Genomic DNA, 23836 nt, shown 5'->3' with positions numbered 1-23836 from the left:
TTATGTTATGTGTCTTTGTGTGTGTGCAGATGTCTGCAGAGGCCAGAAGAGGGTTTTGGATTTCCCCGGAACTGGAATCCCAGGAGGTTGTGAGCTGCCTGACTTGGGTGCTGGGCACTGAACTTGAGTTCCCTGCAAAGAGCAGCAAGCATTCTCAAGGACTGGGCCATCACTCCAGTTCCAGCCAAGAATGGTTTAAAACTGGTGTTCTTAAATGAGCACCTTGAAAATAATGAAAATGTGCTTTCCTGGTTAAATATTTTTAAAATCATGATTATGACTTTCATCACCAAATTCTATCATCAGACAGTTATAAACTAAGTAACATCCATGTTCTTGAACATGGTCAAAAGTCTAAGAAATGAGAGTTTTGCTATCTTAATAATTGTCTTAATTGCCTCAGTAAGTTCTTAATTAATAAAGATTGGTACGATTAATTTGATTATAGTACAGTTGTGAGTCATCAGTGGATGTCAGCTAAGAGAATTCCTCAGAAATTCTCCCTGCAGGCAGATGGACTCTTTCCTCTTGACACAGTCTTGCTACCTAGCTGGGAGTGGTCTCTAACTCCAGAGTCTCCAGCCTCAGGTTCTAAGCACTGGGATTATGAGTTTACACTACCACGCTGAACAGGTCAAAACTTTAAGACGCATTTATTGTATTATGAATGTCATGAGCTGCTAACACCAAATGTTACTCCTCCCACACCTCAAAGACTTCAGAGTCTTTACTAACTAAACCATAAACACTGATGTTTCACTTACCTCACAGAGTAGCTTAAAACATACCAGCATATGAAATAATTAGAATTACATAGTAATTTCCTTTGCCATAGGAATAAAGGTTGGACAAAGTCTGGAAACATTTTATTTTCCAATTTGAATTACAGTAATTTTGCCACAGACCACAGCACTGGTGTATGTATGACTTAAGACACACACTAAGACCAAAGGACAACCTACTGCCAGAACAAATGTCACCAATGTGGAACAGACTTGAGTTTGTATAAAAGTACTGGACTGATATCCCCCAAAGAGGCATATGTCAACAGTACATAGGGGAGAGATAGTTTTAATATGAAACAATTGTTCAAGTCACATACATCATGATAAGAAGCAGGACTCTTATAAAAGATAACATTTTAACTAACAAGCAATACTACCTACCATGGAACAAGAAAGGTACAGGTACTTAGAGACATGTTGTTATAACTGCAAGTAACATCTTGGTGGGAAGAGAGGACATGGGTGAGGTCTCCCACCCACAGTTTTTATTGAGTTTTGAATTACACACAGGCCAATGCCCCATGTCTTGAGGCTTTGGCTTCTACGTGGCCACTTGGTTCCATCTCCCTTTGGTCATTTGACCTGGGAGATGGAAGGCTCTCGCTAGCCTCTGTGCTCCAGCGCCTCCAAGCTCCCACCCCCAAATTTACCAAAATCACTAAATGCAGCCATGATTTTGTACTGTTCTCCCGAGTAAGTGGAGAAGACAGGAAGAGGAAGTTGTTGAAATTTGAGGATGAGAAGGGAACCTGTGAGCTCAGCAAAGCTGCGAAAGTCCAGACTTTTCTGAAGGAAGTAGTCCGAAGATACGGGCAGCTGATTTGCTAAAAGCACTGCTTCCTGTGGGGCCTGGGATTCGGCCATTCGGAAACGTTAGAGGTCCTTCTGTTCTGAAGACACTTCACAAAAGCCAATGCAATGTCACATTCTCCAGTCTCTTCATCTAGCTCAGGAAGAACTGATCTTCTCCTAAAATCGAGCTGCCCAACACCACACAACCAGGTCAATTCTTTTTCTTTTGAGATAGTCTTATGTACCCCAGGCTGGTTGCTATAGCTGAGGATGACCTTGATCCTCCTGCCTCCACCTCCCAAGTGCTGGGATTTCAGGTGGCTACCACCATGTCCTGTTTTTGTGTGGTCCTGGGGAGGGAACCTGGATTTCATGAATGTTAGGCAAGCGCTCCACTAACTGCGCCACATCCCCAGCTCACAAAGCAACTTCCGGTCAGAGGAAAGATGGGCAAGTTGGAGCATCATGGAGGGAAAAAGACAAACTGGCTTCTACAACAAATGCTAAGAGGACAACTGAGAAGCAGCCACACAAGTGAACTTAGCCTTCCCTAGCCACATGGGAAGTCAGAAGGCCACTGCTTTTCCCTCTCTTACAGACGTGATCACAAGCTTCCCTAGGAATCCAACTGTCTCATATCGACTTCCCAACTTTTATTTACAAATGAGCTCTGTGATTCTAGTTGATTTTCAATTTTTTTGAATTAGAAAAGCCTAAGACAACACAAATGTACATGCACACAAAACCTCTCTACATTACAAAAAAGAAGTTCTACACACTTTAGTAGCCCCCTTTAAAAAACGGCTGCTTGCACATCTGCTTAGTGTTCTAACAGCCCGAGTATGGGAGAAATACTAGCATGCTAATTTGCTCAAGTAAGTTTGAAAGAATATTAGATGAAGATGCTTGGTACTGTTTGAGGATGATGTCATCAGATTGCATGGTGACCAATATTATTAAGAGTTTTTCCTATCACTAGGCACAGTTGGATGTCTGAAAAACAAAAGAAAGCAAAATTCAAAACCTGACTGTCATTGTATTCTGCTTACTTACATAGACTAAACACCTGTGCAGGAAAGCCTCACTTCCTGTCTGTATGCAACCTTCCAGTTGGGGTAACAAGGACCACAAGAGCAGTACTGTGTCACCCCAGAGGCAGACACTGGCCACAGATCTTATTCTAAGCATTCTATTTGAAGCCAAGTTTATTTTTTCTTTCTTTCTTCCTTCCTTCCTTTCTTTTTTAATATTTATTTATTTATTTACTATGTATACAGCATATATGCCTGCAGGCCAGAAGAGGGCACCAGATCTCATTACAGATGGTTGTGAGCCACCATGTGGTTGCTGGGAATTGAACTCAGGACCTCTGGAAGAGCAGACAGTGCTCTTAACCTCTGAGCCATCTCTCCAGCCCCAAATTCATTTTCTTTGATAAGCTAAGTTGCTTCGGGATTTGTGTACGCTGGGATATCTGAAGCATGTGGACCAGAAATCCTCTAGTGGACAAGCAAGGGAGCCTATCAGAAAAGAGCTATCACTTTTTTAAGATTTACCATCATTATTTTTGTGTGTGTGCTCCATGTTTCAAAATTCACACACAGAGCTGGAGAGATGGCTCAGGGGTTAAGAGCACCGGCTACTCTTCCAGAAGACCCAGGTTCAAGTCCCATAATCCATATGGCGGCTCAAAAGGCTCACGCACACATGCATTACCTGCGGTGGCCAGAAGAGGGTATCAGACCCCCCCCCCATGACTGGAGTTACAGATGCTTGAGAGCTAACATGGGTGCTGGGAACAGAAGAGGGGCCCTCTAGAACAGTAAGTGCTCTTGACTGCTGAGTCACACCTCCAGCCCCAGAACAGATGTTCTAAAACTTCATCAGTAACCTGGCTCACAGTGTTAACAGTGAGCTTGAAGATGTGGAAGTGAGTGGTGTGTGCAGGAGAGGAAGCCTTTTGGTGAAGAAAAAAAGGATTATACTAGAAAACCTCTTTATCTCGGGCATAATTTTAAAGCTGGGAGCTCTGTATCACTTTCCTAAGAAAGCCATGCCAATCTGTGTAACAGATATCTGTGGAGAAAATGAGACATTTCTGGGTCATGCTCATAATTCACCACATTTTCTTTTTCTTTTTGGCTTTTTGAGACAGGGTTTCTCTGTGCAGCATGGAATGTCCTGGAATCTGCTCTGTAGACCACACTGGCCACAAATTCACGGAGATCCTCCTGCTTCTGCCTCCCGACTACTGGAATTAAAGGCATGCGCCACCACTGCTGGGCCTAATTCATCACCAAAAGCATCTATGTAAATTTTATAAATTTTGACTTAGTATTTTGTAGAGACAGATATGGAACTAGTGTAAAAATTAATTCAAACCTGTGAAGATATTCATCAGCTATGATTACTGCTTGTCCACCACTCATGGCTGAAACAATGTAGGGCTTTTCTTTTCTCTCTCTCTCTCTCTCTCTCTCTCTCTCTCTCTTTTTAATTGAGCTGAGGATCGAACCCAGGGCCTGTGCTTGCTAGGCAAGCAATCTACCACTGGCAAGCTAAATCCCCAACCCCTTTTTTCTTTTTAAGACAGGATCTCAATATGTAGCCCTGGCTGTCCTGGAGCTCACAGAGATCCTCCTGTCTCTGCCTCTGGTGGTTTTTCTTTTCTTTCTTGTTTTTGTCTTTTTTTTTTTTTCCTAGACAGGGTTTCTCTGTTTAGCCCTGGCTGCCCTGGAACTCACTCTTTGGACCAGGCTGGCCTCAACTTAGAGAGATCCACCTGCTTCTGCCTCCCAAGTGTTGGGGTTATAGGTGTGCACAAGCTGGTTTTTCCTGTATTTACAGATTCTTACTATGGTGTTTGGTAAATGTAAAGCACTTGCAAGTCATCTGTATTTTTTTTTTAAAGCAACAACTCAGAAATAAAGTGAAATAATCACCTTATAAATCACACATCCCTAGACTTGATTTGGAGAGGTCATTTCTCAAAGACAGCTAACCACTGAAACCACATAGGACCTAATGCCAGGGATGAGCACCCAGCATGAAGTCTACAATTTCTCAAAAGCCAGGACTTAAGAGGCCAAAGACAGCTCAGAGGTTAAGCATGTGTACTGCTCTTGCAGAGGACCAGAGTTTGGTTTCCAGTACCCTCTACAGGCTGCTCACAACTGCCTGTAACTCCAGAAGGGGATCTGATGCCCTCTTCTGGCCTCCGTGAGTACTGAGTGTACATGCACATACCCACACACAGATACAATTTTTTAAAAAATAAATGGTTAAAAAGTCAGCACTCAAAATAATTTCAAGAAAAAAACAAACAAAACAAAACCAGATCTTTAAACTCCGAGAGACTTAGCTCTAACAAAGGTAACAGCCTGAGGACATGGGGTCACAATGCTCTGAACACCAGCAAATGGCATGCAGCCCCCACCCAAGTACTTAACCTCCTGCAACTGTTCAAATTTGCACAGAAGAGACATCAATTACAAAACTCGTTATTTCATTTCCCAAAACTGTGAAGGTATACATTATAGGATTCCCCAAGGGTAGATGGAGAAAACCTTGAATTACCTTGTATTGTACGAAATTGTCCTATATGTCAAAATTAAAGCATTGTATTTTTTAATGTATTTTCTCCACCCCAAAGCACTGTATTTTTAGAAAAGTTTAAGTTAATGATAATCTGAAACCAGAAACACTGTTTTCTACCAACAGGATATTAAATGTCTAATGTCCACAAAATTCATCGTTTTGTCATCTACATAAATTATTGAAATCCTATAGTTACTACATCTTAACTGGGGGATTTTGTTTCTTAGAAAATGGGCCCAAATGATGAAAAGCTAGCCTTCTCTTAAATAACGGTCTCAGGATGTGGATGCGTGACAAAGTTTACAACCAGCGTCAGTGAGCTGTGCTGCAAGGCTTTTGAGACGTGTGAGGTGCAGTCCTACTGTGTCGAGATATGGTCTCTGGTCATTAACACAAGGATTTTTTAAAGTCAAGACATCTTTTGAATTTATTTGCTCTTTATATATATGGGCATTTTGCCTGCTTGTATGTCTGTACCACATTCGTGCTTGGTATAGAGATCAGAAAAGGGTGTGGAATGCTCTGGAACTGACTGGTGTCATAGATGGCTGTGAGCTGCTACATGGGTGCTGGAAATCAAACTTAGGTCCTTCGGAAAAGCAGCTAGTTCTCATAACTGCTGAGCCATCTCTCCAGGCCTATGTGAAAAATCTTCATACACTTTTAAGTTTCTTGATAACATATGGCTGCTGTCGTTGTAATTATTGTAGTAATTATCTCCCTTGAGATCACCACAGTATTCAGAGTTTTGCATTTTTAAATGTTTTTATTGTATTTTTAAGATGTTTTTATTTTATGTGTATCTGTGCATGATGAGTTATGTATATGCACCTTGTGTGTGCAGTGCTCAGAAAGGCCAGAAGAGGGCATCAGGTCCCTGGAAATGCAGATACATGCAGTTGTGTAGCTGATTAATGTGGGTTCTGGGAACTGAACATAGGTCCTCTGCAAGAACACAGCAAGGGCACCTGTCTGAAGGGCCAGGCCACCAGCCCCACATTCAGAACTTTTTATGGTCACACTGATTATGAATAAACGGCAAAGCATTATTGAGGATAGTTATCAATAGCCCACCATTGTCTAAGTTGCTATCTATTGTCGATAGACCATTTGGTTATTCTGGTCACAGGTTATGATCTGCTCCTAAAATACATGTGTGTTATTTTGGATCTTGGAGCATCACTCTAGAAGGAAGGTCCTCTTGGGTGCATTTTCACCTGTCCCCAGTTACAGCAGACACCACAAAGCCTGAGGTACAGCCCCAAGTAAGTTCTGGCCTTGGCTCTTGACTACCTTTACTTAAAGTGGATTGTGAACTTCCCTTAGGTTCATTTTGCAAGGTCAGATCTCCAGAACACTCCTCCAGCCTCCACTACTTGGTTCTCCGAGCAGCAGAGCACTGTCAGACTACACTGTCCCGGCTAGAAACATGTAGAGGAGAGAGTTCGCCAGTCTGAAGATACTGCGTTATCAAACGGAGAGCATGAACAAAAAACCAAATAAGTTAAAAACTGAGAGCATAATGCCAGCATTAATTCTGAAGGACACACTTGGAAACATGTTACACCAACTTTAGTAAAGTTAGTAAGCTGATATTAGCAGTGTCTTGAGGCACAACCCACCAGATAATTAGCAACTACTACTGGGAATAGACTCTATGCTATGATCCAGGTCTATCTTGTACCTACATAGATATCCTGGAAAGACTTATTTAAACAAAGAAATCCACAGATTTCAAAGACCCTAGCAAAGGAAGAATCAGGTGTCAAAATCTAACATTAAAATTTAAAAAAACATTAAAATCCATTAAACATACACATTCCCCACCCCTGATTATCGCTACACAGATTGTATTCAGGTAACATGTTGAATCACTCTACTCTTGAACTAAATGTGTACTGTCTGATGGTCAAAATTTAGCACTGAAATTTTTTAATGACTGAGTTTTAAAAGTTAAAACTTGCCTACCTTTGTCATATATTATTTAGAAGCTTCAAGAGGCTTTTATGTTTATGATAAATAACAATGAACATTTATTTATAAGTGTCTCTACAGCACCCCCACACACACCCATCTCAAATATTTAAGACAACAAACACAACAAGATGAGTCGCAATGTTAGTAAGAACTAAAACGTAGTATTTTTGTATGTGCCATTTCAAAAAAATGTCGAACATGAAAATCCTCTGTCACCAAATCTCTGTTCTGCAGGGAGAAAACGAACCCGGGTTAGGTGAGGGCCGTGGTTAGGCATCACCGCCCACGGCGGGCGGACCGAAGGCCTCTCGAGTGCGCATCAGCTGGACATCCTTGTCGGCCATGCATGTGTCACAGCCCCACACTGCAGAGGCCTCGGCCGTCAGGAGCCCATAGGCTGTTTCGGTCATTCCGGTGCAGATGCGGTGGAACCACTTCTGACAAGAGGCCTCGCACAGGATGGCGTCCTGATCGTCATTCACTTCGTTTGTACAAATCCCACACGGGTACACCGGGTCGGAGGAGGAATGGCCATGGCGGCCGGGGTGCAGGGCGAACTTGCGGCTTTTGTCGGGCGTGCACAGCTCGGCTGCGCCCCTGGGCTGCCGGGGCTTGTTCTGGGTCCCGTTGGCATGGCTGTTGGTGGCCTCTGTGCTACCCGAACGGCTGTTCTCTTGGACCGCATTGTTTCTGTTGACATTTTTTAATTCAGCATTACTCGGATTGACCGTGTCCTCCATATTTAAGTGAGGTGGGTGAGCAGAGGAATTCTGATTCGTGGGTTTGGTTGCCCCTTGAGGAAAGTCTTGTTTGGGAGGTGGTGCTTTTGCTTGACCAAACGCGTTTGGGGGCGGAATAAAAGAATGATTAGATTCTAACGGTGAGGTAAAATTTGAATTGTTTCCAGGGACAAAATTAGATGGCAGGTCAGGGTTAGATACTTGGCCAGCATTCTGTGGGGGAATCGGACTGAAGTTCTCAGCAGAACTTTGTCTAAAAGGCTGACTAGGCATGTTAATGTCCTGCGTCAGTACGTTATTGTACGGTGGGTTTCCAAAACTCGGATTCTCGGGCGGCCCAAAGTTAAAAGCATGAGGCCGGTTAAAGCCCATGCCCAGAGGATGCTGAGGAAATGGATGTGGTTGATTCCTGAGTGAGTAAGGACCACAGTAGGGGGAAGACATTCTTGGGGGGACGTGAGGTGGCATTCTGAATGTGCTGTAGCCTCCAAAGCCAGGATAACCAGGGCTGAGATAGGGATTGGACGAAGGCAGCGGTTTGTAGGAAAGAGTGTTGTAATTGTCATCGAAGGGATTGGCAGCCACTAGATGGTCGGAGTTTGGATTTGGTGGTGGTGCATACTCAGACAACGGAGGAAAGGAAGGTCCCTGCAAAGAGAATGTAAAGGAAAAAGAGACAGTCTTGATGCAAGGGGTCAGTATAACAGTCGGCTCAGCACCCAGAACCTGGCTTTGGTCAAATTTCTCTTCCAGTACTAAGAACATTTAGTATTTTCGGTTGTCCTTCTAGAGGACCCAAATTTGGTGCCCAGGATGTGGTTCACAAACATCTGTAACTCCAGCATCAGGGGATCTGATGCCCTCTTCAGGCCTCTACGGGCACCTGTGCTCAGGTGCACATACCCACAATAGTCACATACATATATACATAATTTAAAGTAAAATTATATCATTTTTAAAATGTATGTTTCTCTCATTTAGGATTGGAAATGAGGCATGTTTGTAGCTCAAACCCATTGCTATTTCAAACTCCATTTAACTCTCAAAAAAAAAAAAAAAAAAAAAAAAGCCTATCATTGGGCTGGAGAGATGGTTCATTAGTTAAGAGCACTGGCTGTTCTTCCAGAGGACCTGGGTTCCATTCCTAGCACTCACATGGTGGCTCACAAATGCCTGTAACTCCAGATCCAGGGGATCTGACACCCTCTTCTTGTCTCAAAGGCACCAGACATGCATGTGGTACACAGACACATATGCAAACCATTCACTCACACATACAATACAAATAAACACATCACTTTTTAAAGCCTACCACAACTTCCATGTATATGCTTGCCTATAGTTAAATTCTTCCTTAAAATACTAAAGTATTCTAATCACAGCACTTCTTATACCCCAAACAGCCATAAAACTAGCTAATGATAAACAGATTCCAAGCGTTTTTTTTTCAATGGCAAGAGAGTCATAATTAAAGCATTCTCAAAGATCTAATCTCTACATCTCTTAATAGAAAAATAATGGTTACACTTCAGATTTAACAGACTCATTATCACCAGAAGAGCGCTTCAGTGTATAGCAAATAAAGCCATAAGGCAGGGCTGCAGAGACGGCTCCTTGGTAACAGCACTTGCTGCTCTGGCAGAGGACTGGGGTTTAGATCCCAACACCCACAGGGCACTCACAACCATCTGTAACTCCAGTTCCAGGTGATCCAGTGCCCTCTTCTGGCCTCCAAGGGCACTGCATGCACATGGTGCACAGATATACACGCAGGCAAACACATATACATGCAGGCAAACACTCATACACATATAAATAAAAACACGAATAAAAAAATAAATTGAAAACCATAAAATTCTACATGTATAATTTTTTATTACAATCACAAGTTACAGCAAAGGGCACTCCCACTATGATCGCTTCATGATACCACACAATATTGATTGCTATAATAAAAGAGCAATTACTTCAAGTTAAAATTGTTTAAAAATCCTTAAATAGAACTACAGGCTAGACTAACACACAGCACATTGAGTTCACACCCCTGTTAGGCTCTGAAACAGACAGGAAGCAAAGCACATGGCCAAATGTATGTAACAATTCACTTAGCCATGTGGTCACACCAAGTGAAAATTGTTACTGAAAAACATGGGGGCTAGAGAGAGATGGCTCCGTGGTTAAGAGCACTTACTGCTCTTCCAGGACCTAAGTTCAGTTCCCAGCACACACTTCAGGTGGCTCACAACCGCCTACAACTTCACCTCTGGGAGATAGGATGCCCTTCTCTTCTGGCCTCCCTGGGTACCTGCCCTCACATGCACATAGACACTCAATTAAAAATAAACGAAACATCTTAAAAATAAATAAATAAAAATAATTTTAAAAGAAAAAAAAGTTAATTTACCTGTGTGCTGGCCTTGCGTTTTTTCTTATCTGGGCTTCCTACTTGTATATTTGGTCCTCCTAACCCATCCAGTCCGCTATCACCACCTAAAAAAAAAATCCTGATAATATTCCTACTTGGAAGTGAAACTGTTTCATATATCTCATAGTAATTTGTTTTGCTTCCCCCCCCCCCCCGCAAAAAAACAAACAAACAAACAAACAAAAAACAGGGTTTCTCTGTGTAGCCTTAGCTGTCCTGGAACTCGCTTTGTAGACCAGGCTGACCTTGAACTCACAGAGATCTGCCTGGCTCTGCCTCCCTATGCTGTGTTTAAAGGCGTGTGCCACCACCATCCGGCATATCTCATAGTAATTTTATTAAGGCAGGATACAAAGACGGAAAGTTATGAGGACAGGAAGCTGGGAAGGAGCCCCTTCTCAGCATCAACTGCTGCAGGCTCTAATCCTTCCGAATTGTAAACCTACAGCTCAACCCCTTTGCTACTCTCTTGGCTCTGGGTTTCCCCTCGGCAGAGTATAATTTCATCCAAGGCATCTCTGGAGCGTCCTATAATTTCTACAAGAGACAAAGGAAAAGGGATGAACAAAAGGGTTGTAGTCAAGCCACTAAAATGGCTTACATAACTAAAGCAAAGCTGATTAACTGTACCCACTCCTGACGAGCCCATACCTACCCTTGAGCATGTCATCAGTTTTTTCTGAGCTCCTCTTTTTTCCTCACTCCCACACTTCACGTATACATTAAGAGAGCATGAATAAAAATCTCCAACTCTAGCCAGGGGTGGTGGCGCACACCTTTGATCCCAGTCCCCTGAAGGCAGAGGCAGGCGGATCTCTGTGAGTTTGAGGCCGGCCTGGGCTACAGAACAAGTTCCATAATAGCCAGGTCTACATAGAGAAACTCTGTCTCAAAAAACAAACAAACAAAAACAAAGAAAGAGAAATCCAACTCTACTCCATGCTAACAAATCCTGAAATTCTTTTTTTTTTTTTTTTTTTTTTTTTTGTTTTTCAAGATAGGGTTTCTCTGTAGCTTTGGAGCCTGTCCTGGACTAGCTCTGTAGACCAGGCTGGCCTCAAACTCACAGAGATCCACCTGCCTCTGCCTCCCGAGTGCTGGGATTACAGGTGTGGGCCACCACAGCCCGGCTATCCTGAAATTCTTTGCAGCATCAAAGCACCAATCCCACTTTGGCCTAAGTTGAGGTCCCTAAAAGATTAAAGGAAAGGAATTGTCACTGAGACTACTGCTAAGATCTATTTTATTGATCACTTTTGTTTTGTCCTTATTACTACTTTCTGTGTGTATAGGATATATTTCTGTTTGGAGGGTCTGAAGGCACGCCACAGGATTGTGTTATGGTCAAATGACAAGTTGAGAGAGTCAGTTCTCTCCACTGTGGAATCAGGGGATCAAACTCAGGCTGTAAGGCTGTGGCAAGCGCCTTCACCCACTGAACCATCCCACCAACCACCAGTATCTATTACATGTAGCGTTCTGTATTATTCTCTTGTGAGAAAGCGCTTGCTATAACTTGAGAGGGGGAGGCTGACTGCTCAGCTCACAGTTTCAGAGGCTCAGTCACAGCTGCTTGCCCAGGCACTCCGTCACCATGGTGGGCAGGGAGAGGAAATGTCATACCTCAAGGTAAACAAGATGTGGAGAGCAATTCAGAAACAGAGGCTCAGATACAGCTCTCAGAGGAACATCCCCTCTGCGCCCCATCCCCTAAGACAGCACTCCCAAAGTTCAACACAGGAGCCTAGCCATAGGGCTCTAAATCTGAGGGTTCAACTCTGCAGGGTGGTTCCCCCCACCCTCTAAGTTCCAGTGGACCCAGTTTTTCTTTTTTGTTCACTAAATCCTGAATGTGGATATTGTTTCCTGCAGTTATGTCTTTATGGTCTCCACAGTTGGCTTTTTGGTTAGCAGGGTTTCTCCGTGTGGTTTTGGTGCCTGTTCTGGATCTCGCTCTGTAGACCAGGCTGGCCTCGAACTCACAGATATCCACCTGCCTCTGCCTCCCGAGTGCTGGGATTAAAAGCGTGCCCACCACCGCCCGGCCTGTTTTTATTTAGACAGTGTCTCAGGCTGCCCTTGAACCTGCAGTCTTCAACCTTCCTTGCGCCACCACACTTGGAGCTTCAGATCAACACTGGTTTAGTCAATTCCCTACATAAAATCATACTGTAAATTAAATTATGGGTCAGGAAGGTGATTCAACAGGTCAAGGATTCCCAGGACCTACATTATGGAACAAGAGAATCAGTTCCATAATGAGAATCAGCTAGTAGTCCTCTGGTCTTCCCACAGGTGCCTTCATTCACACACACCACACACATATACACCACACACATACCACACACACATATACACACATATATCCCACACACATCACACATACACCACACATATACACACACACATATATATACACACATATATACCACACACATCACACACACCACACATACATACACACACATATACCACACACATCATACATACACACACACACCACACATATATACACCACACACATACCACACACATATATACCACACACATCACACATACACCACACATATACACACACACATATATATACACACATATATACCACACACATCACACACACCACACATATATACACACACATATACCACACACATCATACATACACACACATATACCACACACATCACACATACACACACACACCACACATATATACGCACATATACATCACACACACCACACAGATATACACACATATACACCACACACATCACACACACACACCACATACATATACACCACACACATCACACACACACACCACACACATATACACACATATACACCACATACATCATTCACACACAGACACACACCACACACATATACCACACACACACACACACACACACACACACACACGCAAATAAATACATGTAATAAACTAAATTATAGGTATGATGTTTCCTGCCTGGAAGGTATGAGGTACCTGGGTTTCACAACCTGTGTTTTCTTGCAATAGCATAATGTGCTTTTGTTTCCTGTAAATTGGAAGACAAGGTGCTTCTTCATATTAAGTTCCCGTTTTCACACGTTTGTCAACACACTGTGATCTGGTCTTCCACCAGCAGGCAAGGTATGGGCTGTTTTTAAACAGCGGTGGCTGTTGCCTATAGTTGCCACCTTCATGAAAATTTAATAACCTACTGTGGACACTTCCATTTGCCTCTGTTAAGGACTTGGTTTAAGGGAGTGGCTTCTGTCTCCAGATCAGATACCAACTACAAAGCATCTCACGTCCCACCAGCCAGACACAGCCACGAAGTTCACGTGCCTCAGATGTCTGGCTTCCTGTCAGTGGACCTGTTTCCTCCTGAGTACACAGTGACACTTTAATCGAGACATTATTTTTTTAACCTTTTAAAATATTTTTTAATTATGTAGGGGCTGGGGAGATGGCTTAGTGGTTAAGAGCACTGGCTGTTCTTCCAGAGGACCTGGGTTCAATTCCCCACAAGGCAGATCACAGCTGTCTGTAACCTCAGTTCCAAGGGACCCAATACCCTCACTCAGATATTCATGCAGGGAAAACACCAATGCACATAAAATTTAATTTTTTTTTTTAAGCTGAGGATCAAACCCCGGGCCTTGCGCTTGAAAATTTTTAAAATGTGTATAGGTCTTTTGCTCACATGGATGTCTATATACCACATGTATGCAGTGCACACGGAGGCCAAAAGAGGCATCAGATCCTCTGGAACTGGAGTCACAGGCATGCTGGGAATCCAACCTGGGTCCTTTAGAAGAGCACCCAGTGCTCTTAACTCCTCAGCATCTCCCCAGCCTCACAAAGCAATATATTTGAAGTAACACCATTAAAATTTGAAATTTACGCCGGGCGCACTCCTGTAATCCCAGCACTCGGGAGGCAGAGGTAGGTGGATCTCTGTGAGTTTGAGACCAGCCTGGTCTCCAGAGTGAGTTCCAGGAAAGGCGCAAAGCTACACAGAGAAACCCTGTCTCGGGAAAAAAAAAAAAAAAAAAAAATTTACTAGCGTTTCATAAAACTAAAAGAAAGCAGCTGAAGAGTAGTGTTTTCTTCATTAGGGAAATTTTTTCTTTTCCCTTTAATTTTTTACTTTCCTGTTCTTTCTTTCTGGAACATGGTTTTGTGTAGCCCAGGCTGGCCTTTAACTCACTGTGTAGATGAGGATGACCTTGAACTTCTGATCTTGCCTCCACCTCCACAGTGCTGGGATTACAGGTACATATCACTACTCGGAAATAATGCAACACTGGGACTGGAATCCAGGACCCCTGCGTGCTGAGCAGGGTTAACTTTTGTTAACTGAACCATATTCCAGCACAAGACAGTTCCTAAAAGATCCTCTAGGGCTTAAGAAAAGACACTTTAAAAAACATTAAGTTGGCCGGCGGGGGTGGCGCACGCCTTTATTCCCAGCACTGGGGAGGCAGAGCCAGGAGGATCTCTGTGAGTTCGAGGCCAGCCTGGGCTACCAAGTGAGTTCCAGGAAAAAGGTGCAAAAGCTACACAGAGAAACCCTGTCTCGAAAAACAAAACACAACAAACACACAAACAAAAAATTAAGTTGGAAAAGTTATATTTTACTTAGTTCTATTTATTTAAGTGGTGCTGGGAATTGAACTCAGGGTCTTATATATACTCTACTTCTGAGTTTTTCACAGTATTCTTTTTTTTTTTTTTTCATTTTTAGAGCTCTGCTTTGGAAGTTGAAGATATGATTTCATAGCCCCTCCAACTTGGCCTGTTTTTTATTTTCATTACATTTATTTATTTATGTACTATGTGTTCTTGTTGTTGTTATTGTGTGTGTATGTGTGAAAGACAGAGACAGAGACAGAGAGACAGAGACAGAGCGCACAAGAGCATATACAGATCTCTGTGAGTTCAAGACCAGCCTGGTCTCCATAGTTGAGTTCTAGGCTAATCAGGACTACATAGTGAGAACCTGTTGGGTTTTTTTTTAAAGATTTATTTATTTATTATGTATACCGAAGAGGGCGCCAGATCTCATTACAGATGGTTGTGAGCCACCATGTGGGTGCTGGGAATTGAACTCAGGACCTCTGGAAGAGCAGTCAGTTCTCTTAACCTCTGAGCCATCTCTCCAGCCCCGAGAACCTGTCTTAGAAGAGGGTGTGGGCTGGAGAGATGGCTGAAAGGTTTAGAGCACTCAGTGTTCTTGCAGAGGACCCAGGTTCAATTACTAGCACCCACATGGTGGGTCACACCCTTGGATTTGTAATCCAAGGGATCCGATGCTACCTTCTGATTCTGTGGGCACTACCCATCCACGGAGTTACATACATCCAGGCAAAACGTTCACACACTTAAAGAATTTAAGACTCCCCATCAGTAATCTGCATATTTTGTCCTGAGTATATTAAGAGACACCAAGCCATGGACTGGGCCAGGCACACAGCAGGAGCCCACACGGCATTCCTCACTTTGCTGTCCTCCAGACTAAACTACACCAGAATCTCATCCCATTTTAGTGCGTCTCATATGACACATACCAAGGCCCTGGCATGGTGACGCACACCCGTAACCTCAATACTTTGAGAAGCAGAGGTAGGAAGACCATGCATTGGAGGCCGATCTAGGCCACACAGTGCTGGGAACTGAACCTGGGTCCTCTGAAAGAGCAGCGGGTGCCCTCTTAACCACTGAGCATCTCTCCAGCCCAGCACCAGTTTCATAAACGTAAACACTACTGAAATAACAATGAATCGACGGCAGGGTGACTGCGAGACACAGGAGCAGCCATTCACACCAGCTGGCAGAGCACGTGGCACCCCGTCACGGCAGGTGACACTCTAAGGAGTGTCTGTCATACGGATGGATACGGGCAAAGGGGAAGCCAGGGCTTTGCAACAAGCAGAGAGAGAACTGCAGCAAGGAATCCAATCAGGAAGCAAGGAAGGCAGAGGGCTCAAAGGAGGAGACTGTGACCATACAGTGTGCGAACAGGGAGACATTTCAGCTACCGGAAAAAAGAGCACCCTGTATGTCTCCCAGATGGACACCATTACTGTCTGAATCAGAAACATCCCTTGCCGCGGCTCATGGTTTTTGTTTTTGAGACAGGAGCTCCCTATGTAGCCAAGGCTAGCCTGGGACTCAAGATTCTCCTGCCTCGGTCTTCAGATTACAGGTTTGTGCCGCTATCACCCAGCTTGTGTGCTATGCTGAAGGCGGGAGGGCCTGGAGGAGGGCAGTTTGCTGGCACAAGCAGGACACACACACACACACACACACACACACACACACACACACACACGACTTCTTTTGTTTCTCTGTGTAGCCCTGGCTGTCCTGGAACTTGCTCTGTGGCCCAGGCTGGCCTTGAACTGGGACATCCGCCTGCCTCTGCCTCCTGAGTGCGGAGATTAAAGGCATGCACCACCATGCCCGGGTTCATTCTTGACTCTGGTCCAGCACTCTCTCTCTCTCTCTCTCTCTCTCTCTCTCTCTCTCTCTCTCTCTCTTCCCCATGTGAGGTAGCCTCCACCACATCTGACTACGGCTGTCCCTTCCTCACTACGAGACCTTCTAAAGCCCTGGCCGAAACAAACCTTTCATCCCATGAGGGTTCTGTCAGACACCTTGACAACCAAGAATAAAACAACTAACTTCCATCCAACATGTTAATGACACAACCCAGAGGGCTGCAGAGAGAGCTCCACAGTTGAGATCACTAACTGCTGTCAGAGCACAGGAGTTCGTGAGCAATACTCATGCTAGGTGCCTGCAAAACACTCCAAGGCAGACAATGTTCCCTTCTGGCAATGGAGACTCCTGTGTGCATACACAGGACACAGCGGCATGGGGGGAGGGTCGGGGGACAACACGGACACAAAGAGAAATAAATCTTTAAAAAATAAATGTCTCAGCTGGGCAAGATGGCACACACCTTGAATCCCAGCACTAAAGGCAGAAGGGAAGTAGATCTCCTCCACGAGTTCCAGACCAGCCTGATCTACATAGTAGATTCAAGGCTGGCCAAGGTTACATAGTAAGACTCTACTAGCTGGGTCACCTTTATCCCAGCACTCGGGAGGCAGAGGCAGGTGGATCTCTGTGAGTTCGAGGCCAGCCTGGTCTACAGAGCTAGTTTCAGGACAGCCAGGGTTACACAGAGAAACCCTGTCTCGAAAAACTACCACCAACCAAACCACACAGGGGGCTGGAGAGATGGCTCAGCAGTTAAGAGCACTGGCACCAGGTATAGTGGCACACGTCTTTAACCCAGCACTTGGGAGGCAGAGGCAGGCAGATCTCTGTGAGTTCGAGGTCAGCCTAGTCTACAGAGTGAGTTCCAGGACAGACAGGACTTCATAGAGAAACAGTCTCAAAAAAACAAAACAAAACAAAACAAAGAAGGAACACTGGCTGTTTTTCCACAGGACTTGGTTTCAGGTCCCAGCACCCACATGGTGGCTCACACCTGCCTGTAACCCCAGTTCCAGGGATCCAGTGCCGCCTTCTTGCCTCTGCATGCATGTACTGCACATAAATTTGTGCAGGTGTGCACACCCGCACATAATAATAACTCTTTTTAAAACACCAAAATTCATACATGTATCCCTCATATATCCACTCTTCTTTCTATGCATGTGACATACTCTCTTAAAGTTCCTCCTTCTCTGGAAGTCTCTCTCTGTCTCTCTCTCTCTCTGTCTCTCTGTCTCTGTGTCTCTCTGACTGTCTCTCTGTCTCTCTGTCTCTCTCTGACTCTGTCTCTCTCTCTGTCTCTCTCTGTGTCTCTCTCTGTCTCTGTCTCTCCCCCCTCCCTCTCTCTCTCCCCTCCCCCATCTAGCTATCCCCTCCCCCTCCCTTGCTGAGTCTTCCCCATCTGTCTCCCAAATGTTAGTGTTTTCCAAGTTCGTGACCTCAAGGCTCTTCTCATTGTTTTCTCGGGTAAGCTTGTGTGTTCCCAAGACATTAATTAGTATCCACCTGTTTACCTACGACTTCCAAATTTCTATTTCTGGCTTACATGATTGGCTTCAGTTACAAGCCATGTCAGGCATATTCACTGCATACACTGGAATACCCTGGGGGCTGGGGTATAGTCAACAGACTTAGAGCCAAGCTCAGGTTCCCGATGATGTACTGAGGCGTACACAGTCCAGTGTTAAACAGGGAAACCTTTCCCTTCCCTGTACCCTCCGTACATTCATCCTATTGGGGCACTGACTAGATATTGTCTATTAGTAATGTTGACAGTACATTTATGGCACTCCTCTGTTATTATCTCCTGAACATCACCCTTGTCCCTTACGGTACTGCCAAACTGCATGAATGCTCACTATTCCTTCTTCAGTTCTGAATTTCTGGTTCTCTCCTTCTATTCTCTTAGGGTCCCCCCAAGATGAATCCTCCATGGGGATTGGTTTTGATGTTCTTGTTTTTGTAGAGACAGTGTTTCAAGTACTACAGGCTGACATCTAACTCACTGTGTGGCCATGGATGAACTTGAACTTGTCCCCCACCATGGTGTTTGTTGTTGTTGTTTTTATTTTGTTTTGTTTTGTTGAGACAGGGTCTCTCAATGAATAGCACTGGCAAATATCGACTGTGTGTTTTTTAAAAGTCATTATCATAGTTTGAGATTTAACTCTTAAGAATATTCTGGAGCTGAAAACTGAGCCAACTCCCCACTGCTGACTTGGACTGAATGCTGCTACTGTAACAATACGCAGGATTACCTGTGTTCTTGCTTGCCCTCACTGTCCTCAGATGCTGACAAATGTTATTTAGCATTACATCTGGCTAGGACAGACAGCTAAGATCAAAGGCATAAACCTGAGGGCTCTTTCCTTTCCTTTAACCCCAAAGCAATTTATAATAATAGGCAAAATTGTACTGCAAAAATCTCAGGGGAAAAGTACATCTCAGAAAGGTCTCAGCCTTAAAGGCTTTGGCAACTCATAATCACAAACAAAACAGTACTATGGTATTTCACCAATCAGGGTACTGTGGTACACACCTTTAATCCTAGAGCTCCCTGAGAAGGCAGGAGGATCTTTGTAAACTCCAAGCCAGTCTGATCTACATAGACAGTTCCAGAATAGCCAGGGCTACATAGTAAGACTCTGTCTCAAAAACAAAACAAACAAACAAAAACCAAAAACCTACAACAACAACAACAATGTAGTTTACCAAATGGAAGGCTGTCTGGACATCAAGCCTTTAAAAGCAATGCTCTGCTCTAAGTTAAAACTTTTCCTTAAGTGTCTAAAAGTCCATTTCTCTTTTTTCTGCATGTTTCTGTACACATGGAGGACAGGGGCTGATTTTTTATTTCCTGACTTTTCAAGATAGGGTTTCTCTGTCTAACAGTCCTGGCTGTCCTGGAACTTGCTTTGTAGACCAGGCTGGCCTCGAACTCACAGAGATCTGCCTGCCTCTGCCTCCCAAATGCTGGGATTAAACATGTGTGCCACCATGCCCAGCCAGGGGCTGATTTTTGATTGCTTTTCAAAGTATGTATTTCAGCAGGGTCTCTCACCTGAAACCAAAGCTCACCAAGTCAGCGGGTCTAGCTTGCTCTGGGGATGGCCTGTCTCCCCTTCCACCTGCCAGAATGACAGGGAGCTGCCACACCCGCCAGGCCTGTACCTAGGTGCCGAGGACCTGGGTTCAGGTCTCTGCACTTGTTAGGCGTGTGCTTTACCCACTGAGCCATGCCCCAGGCTCCAGAAAGGGGAACTCTGCCTAAATATTTGAGAGACCACCTTTGGGGTCCTACAGCATTGGTGTCATGAGGCAATCAGGTTATGTTCACTCTGGAGTCACACCGACCCAGAACACCAATGGATGCCTTCCGTCAGTTAAGTCAAATAGAAATTTATCTTACTAGCTACTGATTTATGTGCACCTTACCTTTGTTTGGGTGAACGGTTTATTGCAGGGGCTAACCTGCTCCAGCCCTTCCCCTCAGGCTTACTTTCTATAGGACACCCAGATAAACCCTATGAGAAACTCATTCACTGTTCTGTTTGCCAAACTGTCCAGTCCTATCTCAGAGTCAACGCTGAAGTCTTCCTTTCTTCTCTTTCTTTCTTTCTTTTTTTTAATTTTCTTTTCTTTTTCTTTTTTTCTTTCTTTTTTTGACAGGGTCTCAGTATGTAGCCCTAACTATCCTGGAACTCACTATGTAGACCAGGCTAGCCTCAAACTCACATGCCTCTCCCCCTGGAGTGTTAGAACTAACGGCCTACCAACCACACCTGGCAGAAGTCAAGGTCTTCATGATTCTCAAGACACACTCCCCTAACCTTGGCCCACCACATCTGGAAGTTCTGGCTGCCCTGGCTCACCCTGCCAGTTACCACAGCTTCCTTGACACTGCTTGGATACACAGGCTAGCTAGACTTCAGTCCGCTGCACCTTTGGTGCCTGGAGTGCCCTTCCCCCAGGAACGACAGGCCTCGTGCTACCTTCCTGTCATGTCAGCCCATCTTCCTTTGGTCACCTTCTATACACTCCCTCCCTCCCCTCCCCAAGTGGTCTTTTCTATCCCCATTCTGGGGTTTCACATTTTGCACGGAACTTTACCGTGTGTGTTGTTTGCTGAGTGTGTGCACTCCTGCGGGAAGAACATCTACATTTTTTACTGCCTGTTTTAACCTGTGCCAAGAACAGTAACTAGCACATAGTACATGATCAACAAATAGTTGCACAATGAACAAACTTTGAGACTCTCAGACTTAGAGACCCATCCAGAGCTGGAAATAAGAGCTGGCGGATACCCACACATTCCCAGATGGCATTTGCTGGTGTGTATGTGCTTTAAACTTACATTCAGTACCTTTTGTTCAGTACATCCTTCTGATTTTTCCAAGGCAGTAAGAGGCATTCAAATTCCTCACCAGTTCCCAAGGAAGAAAACCAATGATACAGAAAGCTGATTTTGGATGATTTGATTCTTAATCTTATTGGTTAATAAAGAAAACGCCTTCTGAATGTATCTGGTTTCTCTCCCTAAACTAAAGGAAAATATAGTGAATATGTGTTGCCTTTTGGAGGGAGGTGCCTCCTCAAAGCGCCTCAACTCTCTAGCAGTGCAACTTAGTTTTCTGGGGGGTGGGTATTGTTCGCGGGTGTCTCTTTTTCACTCCGAGGTGTCTATTGTGCTGTGTGGTGGGAAGCAGGAGAGGAGCCGGGTAGGAAGGGATGCTGAACGCCGCACGTCAGCACACAAAGTGGGGACCCCTCGCGCCTGGGGCCGCGCACTTAGGCCCGGGCCGCCGCGGTGGCTTCCCGGTGGGCCCGCGCTCCCCTATTCCTCCCGACCCGGCTCCGTTACCTCGAACTCTCTTCAGCGCGATGGGCTCCTTGTCCTGTTCCGCTGACATTACCGACCGCCGCGCATGGCTCGCCCCCGGGCCGCGGGAAGCCGGCGTCTTTGATGCGGTGGCCCCTCCTCCTCCGGGTCCTCCTTCTGGTCCTCCGGGTCCTCCTCCTGGTCCCCGGGGTCCTCCCGGCCGAGCTCGGAGCCCAGGCCTGCCGGGCCGCGGGCCGACTTTGAAAAGTTTGGGAGGCGGCCGAGGCCTCGGGGCTCCGCACACTCGCGGGGCTCAGCCGGGCTCAGGGCCGCGGCCTGGGGGCGGCGCCCGCGCCCGGCCCGCAGAATACGCGCGCCCTGGGCCGCGCTGCGCTGCGTTCCGCCCGCGCGCGGGGGAGACGCGGCCTCCGCGGACACAAAAGCCCCCGGCTTGCAGCGGCCGCTCGGGGGACGTGGCGCGGCCCCGCGGCCTCCCCGCCCCGCCTGTGCTCCACAACCCAGCACGGGGCCGGGCTTCGGGGGCGGGGACCCAGGGCGCGCGGAGCCCCGCACCCTCACTCGCACCCGCACGGAGCTCCGGGGCCGCGGCCTCGCTGGCGGGCTGCGCTGCGCTCCGGGACCGTGCGCGCCAGGCCCTGCGCTCACCCCGAGCCCCTATGCGCCCGGGTCCCCGCGCCCTCCAAGGCCCATTACCCCGGGCTCTGCGTCTCCCGTCCGCGCCCCGCAGCTCGGGCTCCACGTTCTCCGCTGCCCTCCAAGGCCCAAGACTCCCTGGCTCCGCGCACCCTATGAAGGGCGCAAGGGCGCAACGTCCTGCTCTGCGCTCCCCGCCGCCCTCCAAGGCCCCCAAACCCTCCAATTCGGCGTCCAGGTCCTCTGCTCCCGGGACTGCTCTCTGCCCTTCGGGCCCAAAGATCCCCGGCTCCACGCCTCTCTGCACACCCAGCCCAGCCCCAGACTCCCCGAGGAAACAGCAGCTCGCAACTTCATCCCAGCCCCAGCAGGCATCTTAGCCTCGCAATCAGATGTCAGGAAAACTTGGTTTGAGAAAGCGGCATAGTTCTGGGTGGGTGTGTGGACGCCCCACATTCTCCGTGCCCATGGTTCGAACTCGTGTTTCTGCAACGCCCTCTGCCTTGGAGATGTAATAACTGGGCTCTTCAACACAAAGCGAAGGGAATTAACACCAGAAGAGTATCGAGAAAGGGGAACTCACATAGAATATAGGGAGATTCCCCCACGCCAACCCAAGGAGACTGCAAATCAGATTCGACTACTAGTCCACATTCTACAACTGAGGCACACACTTTTGAGGTTCGGTTTCTGATTTACCAAGTGAGCGGGACTTCTTCTCTAGGGTGTCTTCTAGCTCTGACATTCTTTGATGAACTTTTATGAGTTTTCCCGGTTTGCTGTTAGGTTTTCTAGTTACTGTGCTAAGAGAAACTGGCTGCAGACTACTCTTCCATCAGGTAAAACACGGTTTGTTTCTACATTTAATCTTAGACAAGTACTCCTTAAGCACAGGAGGACCTATAGCTAACCAAACGGGAGTCTCATCTTTCTATACACAAGACTTACAGAACTCAAGTGTGCAGGCAATGACCAAGGTAAAAGCCTACATTAGTGGGATCTGCTTTAGAAACAGAATAGCCTGGCCCTAGCCTGTGGTGGCACCAGCCGATAATCCTAGCACTCTGGAGGCAGAGGCAGTTGGATGTCTGTGCTTGAAGCCAGCCAAAGCTACATTTTGAGACCTTGTTTCCAAGAAAACAAAGAATACTGAAGATTGCCTGTCAGACAGCTTGAGAACCTGAGTTAGGCTCCCCAGCACTCATCTAAAAACTGGGCATCGATATGTATCCATAATCGGGACTGGGAAGTTGCAGAACTGATAGATCCCTGGAGGTTATTGGCTGGCCAGTCTACCCAAAGCAGTAACAAGGCTCACTGAGAGACCTTGTCAAAAAACAAGGCCGAGGATCTGGAGAAGTGGATCATCAGTTAAGAGCTTGCTAGGTGAGCAGTGTTGCACACCTCAGGAGGCAGAGGCAGGCGGATCTCTGTGAATTCAAGGCCAACCTGGTCTACAGAGCTAATTTCAAGCGAAAAACAAGAGCTTGTTCCCAGTATCCACAAATTGTCTCACAACAATCCATTACTCCAGGACCATGGATTCAATGT

At 45.9% G+C, this 23836-nt stretch overlaps 2 protein-coding genes across 3 annotated transcripts in view; both read right to left on the bottom strand.

The window, feature by feature from the left end:
- Dnaaf4 (dynein axonemal assembly factor 4) overlaps positions 1-21732 on the bottom strand; it is a 49706-nt gene extending 27974 nt beyond the window's left edge. For both annotated transcript variants that reach the window (XM_036192256.1, XM_036192257.1), the window contains exon 1: positions 21674-21732. The gene's annotated coding sequence lies outside the window, so the exon portion shown is untranslated. The remainder of the gene's footprint in view (positions 1-21673) is intronic.
- Pygo1 (pygopus family PHD finger 1) lies at positions 5766-22485 on the bottom strand. Its single transcript, XM_036192258.1, has 3 exons — positions 21674-22485; positions 10296-10381; positions 5766-8539 (listed from the first exon to the last, which is right to left on the bottom strand). Exons 1-3 carry the CDS (start codon positions 21720-21722, stop codon positions 7421-7423), a joined length of 1254 nt encoding a protein of 417 aa, XP_036048151.1. The 5' UTR covers positions 21723-22485; the 3' UTR covers positions 5766-7420.
- Between the last annotated feature and the right edge of the window lie 1351 nt (positions 22486-23836).

Source organism: Onychomys torridus, chromosome 7 (assembly GCF_903995425.1).
Source record: "Onychomys torridus chromosome 7, mOncTor1.1, whole genome shotgun sequence".
NCBI classification, from domain to species: domain Eukaryota; kingdom Metazoa; phylum Chordata; class Mammalia; order Rodentia; family Cricetidae; genus Onychomys; species Onychomys torridus.
This window is presented reverse-complemented; position numbering and strand designations above follow the sequence as displayed.

What these genes read in the sequence shown, in the direction of transcription:
- Pygo1 (XM_036192258.1), bottom strand. Translation starts at nt 21,722, where the DNA reads ATGTCAGCGGAACAGGACAAGGAGCCCATCGCGCTGAAGAGAGTTCGA. An exon ending in CGCGCTGAAGAGAGTTCGAG is followed by an intron (nt 10,382 to 21,673) that starts GTAACGGAGCCG and finishes TTTTTTTTTTAG; the next exon opens with GTGGTGATAGCGGACTGGAT. An exon ending in AACGCAAGGCCAGCACACAG is followed by an intron (nt 8,540 to 10,295) that starts GTAAATTAACTT and finishes TTCTCTTTGCAG; the next exon opens with GGACCTTCCTTTCCTCCGTT.